Source organism: Nematocida major (genome assembly GCF_021653875.1).
Source record: "Nematocida major strain JUm2507 chromosome Unknown 2345, whole genome shotgun sequence".
NCBI classification, from domain to species: Eukaryota; Fungi; Microsporidia; genus Nematocida; species Nematocida major.
The window spans coordinates 483-6,383 of NW_025952903.1; the positions used below are offsets into that span (position 1 = coordinate 483).

General features: G+C 39.2%; 2 protein-coding genes across 2 annotated transcripts; both read right to left on the bottom strand.

The window, feature by feature from the left end:
* Positions 1 to 1,044: 1,044 nt before the first annotated feature.
* On the bottom strand, positions 1,045 to 3,108 carry NEMAJ01_2331 (uncharacterized protein; the record flags this gene model as incomplete). Its single annotated transcript, XM_047916169.1, has 1 exon — positions 1,045 to 3,108. The coding sequence occupies one exon, from the start codon at positions 3,106 to 3,108 to the stop codon at positions 1,045 to 1,047; it is 2,064 nt and encodes a 687-aa protein (XP_047772126.1).
* Positions 3,109 to 3,456: 348 nt separating this feature from the next.
* NEMAJ01_2332 (uncharacterized protein) lies at positions 3,457 to 5,619 on the bottom strand (the record flags this gene model as incomplete). The annotated part of the gene is made up of 1 exon (XM_047916170.1): positions 3,457 to 5,619. The coding sequence occupies one exon, from the start codon at positions 5,617 to 5,619 to the stop codon at positions 3,457 to 3,459; it is 2,163 nt and encodes a 720-aa protein (XP_047772127.1).
* Between the last annotated feature and the right edge of the window lie 282 nt (positions 5,620 to 5,901).

A 5,901-nucleotide genomic window follows, 5' to 3' on the forward strand; every position in this document is an offset into this window, starting at 1 on the left:
GAGATGGAAGTTCTCCACGTTAAACTTACTCCACTGAATATACTCTCAGAGGGTGATAATCTTGAGGGAGTATATGCAAACTCGTGGAGTATAGAGTATCTGAGTCCTACACTCGAGAAGTTCCTGCAAGCTCTTCTGGGCTTCTCTTTGCTCGTGCTCGTGCTTTCTTCTATACTCCTGTACATAGAAACGGAAGACTGCGTAGGAGAAACTTGGCAATAAAAATGTGTATAGTCTCAGGAGAAAAACAAACACTTTAAAAATATCCGCATAGTTTTGGATTCAGATATAATGCAGTCTCTAGCATAAGTTTCAGTAGAGTCTAGCACTAGCCTGTGGAGAGACTGATTTGATCTTATGCAAGTATATTTTCTCTCTTATCTCCTGAGTGTTTGGGCACGAGATAAAATTTTCTCAGGTATTTATACTTTTGCCGCAGTAATAGATTAAAAAGTAACTGTTTCAGGCATAGTATTGTGGGATATAGTGGACTCCACACAAATTATAACTATATACTGCTAGAATACTATGGCTAGCTAGATATGATATAAGTATACTGCTAACTAACACTATAACTAAGTATAACACTATAACTATCAACTGTATTATAACTCGACTAACAAATTGTCTTATTACCATATCTAACTATACTATACTAGCTATACTAACTATCAATAATGTAGTGAATTCCAGGAACTCCCATACGATTGGAGACGGCCAATATCACGATGGGCGTATGATATGGATGCGAAGACATTGTGATCCCTAGTGAAAATGCACAAACATAAGAAGAACATAGAATTAAGTCAATCAATAGTCTACAGCCAGGGTTCTCCAAAGGCTAATAAATCTTTACTGGAACTAGACATAGGCTCAAATATCCCCGGGATTATAGCAGCACTTTCTCCACACTGAACAGTAAATATGCTTATTTTTATTTTCCTATGAAAATTCCGAATTGAATATTGCTTTCAGAAACGCAAGCACATTGACTAAGAAGCCCCGAGAAATGTGTTTCAAAGTATAACTCCGCGCGAGAATCCTTCACTCGATTTTCTCAGCTGAGCTTCCTCCTACAACCTTGGCTATCTCTTCATCGAGCTGATATATCAAGTTTGGCAGTCCTTCCATAAAAAAGGGCATGTTTACAAAAATAAATTTCGGAGTCAGAAGACAGTGGGGCTCTTCCTCAATGAGATCTTCAAGCATTTTTTCCACTTTTTTGTTAAATTCTGGGTTATTCGGGATTTTCTCAATCTCCCGCATAACTTCCTTAGCCAGCGGGATAATTTCCTCCTCAGCCTCTGTTTTGAGTGTGTCTATGCGGCTCAAACATTGATATCTGTACTCCTGCAGATAAACAAAACGAAGGCAGTCGTTCTTTTTTGCTTCTTCCTCGGTTAAATCCGCAAATGAAAGCAGTTTCTCTTCAAGAACCCGTATTTTTTCTTCAGTTTCCGATATTTTCCCCCTCAAAACTTCTTTCTCAGAGTCTGACTTGGTCTCATCTTTCAGCTCTTCAGTGTACATGTCATGGAAAATCTTCAGCGATAGGATTGTGGTTTGGATTTCACGCGGAGTGACCCCATCATCTAGGCTTTCAGGCGGTATATCCTCAATAGAACCTGAAAACACAGGAGCTGGATTTTCCTTTGCAAATTTTTCATATTCACGAACCCCGAATCCATATTTATCATCGGACCTGCGTGATTTATACATCTGGAGTCCTTCAAGACACTCTTCTGCCCTCATGGCGTTTCTGTGCAGCTGTCTTGCCCTTTCGTTCTTTTCGTATGCGCAGCTCATCAGGGCATGGAAAGCCTTTTCAAAACCTGAATTTCTTTCCATAGTTGGAAGTCTAGCCATCATTTTTTTAAAATCATTAGTAAAAAAACCAAACTCCTCCCTTGACCACGCACTAAGCATATTTAAAGGAGAATCAGCTATTCTGAAGGCATCGTGGATTCTGTACTGTTTTGCGAAGAAGGTATAGACAATAATGGACATTTTGCGGTTAAATTTCACCAAATCAGCAAAAAGTTCCTCCATTTCCGCCTTTTCAGGTCCTTCCAACTCATTGATTTTGGATTTAGCCCTCCAGGCCAAATCTATAAGCTTAGAAGCTGCTTTCATGTTGATTATACTCTTAAAGAATTCGGAACTACCTTCTAATACATAGTCAACAGGGCCATATAGGTCTAGAAAAAAATCATACAAGGGGCTTATCCTGTATAAGTAGTTCTTTCTGTCTTCTTTCTTTTCCGCCTCAGAAGGAGAATCGTTGGGATCCGGCATAATCTCCGTAATGTAGTCGATTATATTCTTTTTGTTTTCCTCCGTTACTCTTTTCAGGCCAAAGTACAGGCTCGGATTGAACTTATCGCCGGAATAATACCCCTTAGCCTTTTCCACTATCCGATCTAAAGTGTACTTTTCTAAATCCAAGCTATTTTCTTCAATACACTTTTCTTTTTCTTTTTCTTTTTTTTCTTTTTCTTTTTCTTTAATCATTTCTTCCTCCTTCTTCAGTAAGTCATTTATATTCGTAGTGAAGTACTCCAGCCTATTTTTATCTTTGGAAAGCCACGCTTCGAACTGAGGCTTGTCGAAATGCTCCATGGATTTCCTCTGAATTATTTTCTCGCTTTGGAGGATAACAAGTTTCTGGGTTTCCTCGAATGACTTAAACAGTTCGATCCTTTTCCTTAGATTTGGTATAGAGAAGTTCTTGTATTTAACATCCTTTTCTATCTGATAAGGATCTATTATTTTTGTGCATATGACGGATATCCCATGGACAAGTTCAGAGGGAAGTTCTGCTATAACTTCTTTCGTGAACATTTCAACTAGTTCTGGGCTTACTACACAGTTATCTTTGGCTATTTTTCTGAATAGTAGTTTTAGATTTTCCTGTAGGAATTCATCCACTAACGCATGGACTTCAGCACGCTTTTCCTCTGGGATGTTCTTGAGCTCGCGTTTTACACGGGAGCAAGATTCTGTTAGGACTGGGTTTGTTGAAGCTATTATTTCGGGATCTTCTATATCTCGGAATACTAGTTGGCGCAGTAGGTCTGAATCCACCCGAATGTGCTTAATCTTGTCCATGTTTCTTTTAAAAAATTGAGTATTTATGCTTTGAAATATCATTTATTGCATACTGTCAGAAAGCAAAAACAAAGATCTGATGCTGTTTTTATATAGTATGCAGAAAATAACATAATTTTGTGCATATATGTAACAATTAGCACTTCCTATACAGTGCATATTAAACAGAAGACAGACAATGTAAATTGGTTTCTACACGCAGAACAGTAAATAGCACTAAATTTATACTTTTGCTTTTTACACATCACGTAATAAATAACACAATCTGCACTGTGCAATAAATAGCAGAGAAACAGTGTAAATTTTTTTCTCTACATTGAGCAGTAAATGGGCTTATTTTTTATTTTCCTATGAAAATTCCGAGTTGCACACCAGCCCCAGAGACAGGAGCATAAAGACGAAGAAAAGTGCGAGGATCGAATTTTGAAGCGTAAGATGGTACTTGGATTTTCCACTGATTACTTTACCCGAACTTTCCCCCAAAGTTTCAGCGATTCTTTTGTCAAGCTCATCTACCATCTTTGGCAGTTCCTTCAAAAAGTGCTCGTTTTCAACGATAAACTCCGGAGTCAACAGACGGTGGGGCTCCTTCTCAATAACATCATCAAACATTTCTTTCGCTTTTCTGTTAAATTCTGGGTTATTCGGGGTCTCTTCAATCTCTCTTATAACTTCCTTAGCCAGTGTGACCACTTCCTCCTCAGCCTCCTTCTTGAGCCTGTCTATGTGCAGCAAACACTCGATTTTGTACTTCATCAGATAAGCATAACGGAAACATTCGTTCCTTTTGGCTTCTTCCTTGCTTAAATCCGCAAATGAATGCAGTTTCTGGTTAAGAACTTCTATCTCATCCTCAGTTTCCGATAGACTTTCACTCAATTCTACTCTCTCAGACTCTGGTTTGGCTTCATCTTTCAGCTCTTCAGTATACATGTTCTGGAGAATCTTCAGCAATGAGAGCATGACTTTGATTTCGCGCGGAGTGACCCCATCGTCCAGGAACTCAGCCGAAATCTCTTCAATAGAACCTGAAAAATCAGGCACTGGATTTTCCGTTGCAAATTTTTCATATTCATCAAACCTGAATTTATAGTCCTCCGTGGTCTCATCTGTTTCACTCGTTCGAAACCTTTCAAGACACTCTTCTGTCTCCATTGCGTTCCTGTGCAGCTGTCTTGCCCTTTCGTTCTTTTCGTATGCGCGGATAAACAGGGCATGAAAAGCCTTGCCGAAACCTGAATTTCTTTCCACATTTGGAAATCTAGACGCTATTTTTTTAAAATCATCGCTAAAGAACAAAAAACTCCCCCTCCCCCACGCACTAAGCATATTCAACGGAGAATCAGCCACTTGGAAGGCATCGTGGATTCTGTATAGATTTGCGAAGAAGGTAGACTCAATAATGTACATCTTGTCGGTGGATTCCTCCAAGACATTCAAAAGCTCCTTCAGTTCCGCCCTTTCAGGCTCTTCCAAGTCTTCTTTCAGTTCTGATCTATTCCTCCAGAATAAGTTTGCAATAAAAGAGCCTGCATCTATGCTGATTAGACTTCTAAAATACGCATAGACATCGTCTACCACAGCCCCAAAATAAGGATGCATCTCTTCATAAAACTTATACATACTCATTTTCTCGTATACGCGCTTCTTCTCTTCTAACTTCTCTTCAGCAGAAAGCAGATTCTTGCTATTTGGCCCGTAGTATCTTTGATACTCTGGAGTGGAGATGGTTATGTTTTTTCCGTTATTTTCCGTTATTTTCTTCAGGTCAAAATACACGCTGGAATTACTTTCATCCCCAGAAGAATACGCTTTAACTTTCTCAAGCATCAGATCTAAAGTGTAACTGTCAGAATTGAAAATATTTTCTTCAGTACACTTTTCTTTTTCTTCCTCCATAGGCTCCTCCTGAGAAATTCTTTTTTCCTCCTTCAGAAGGTCTTCTAACGTATTAGTGAGTCTTTCCAGGTTCTCTCTATCACTAGCAAGGGCAGACTTGAATTTGCGTTTTTCAGATCTCTCCATTCCTTTGGTCTGGAGCATTTTCTCGCACTGGGCAATGACTAGCTTCTGAGTTTCCTTGTAGATTTTATGCAGTTCGATCTTTTTCTTGAGAGTATGCATATAGAAGTCCTTGTACGTAACTGTCCGTTTTAAAGTATAATAGTCTATTTCTGTGCTTAAGGCAGAACGACCGTATAAGAGTTCGGAGGGAGCTTCTGCTATGGCTTCCTTCTTGAGGATTTCCAGGATCTCGGGACTTACTGCACAGTGTCTTTTTGCTATGTTGGCTAATACCGGGTCTAGACGTTCCTGCAGGAAAGTGTCTACTAATGCTTCAATTTCTGCAAGCTTTTCCTCTGGGATATCCTTGAAGGAGTGTTTTATGCGGGAAGAGAGCACTTCTAAGAGAGTGCTTCTCGGGTCTTTTGCTTTAGAGTTTACTGTGTCTATCAGCATATGGTATTTCAGATCGTATAGAGATGTGTTGATGTGCTGGTATTTTCCCATGCCCTCTAAAAACTTCTGAGCATTTATGCTTTGGAAATATCATTTATTGAAAAATATCATTTATCACGCAGTTTGTCAAAAATAAAAGTAAATATTTGGCACTACTTGTTGTACAGCGTGTGCTAAATGGCAGGACTTGCTGCACATCGCGCAACAAAGAGCATATAGTATACAGTGTGCAACAAGCAGCAGGCAAACAACAGAATAGTACCTCCTACGCACTGTGCATTAAATAAGACAGATTCCACACAGTTTTTACACCGTGTGTACTAAGCAGCAGAA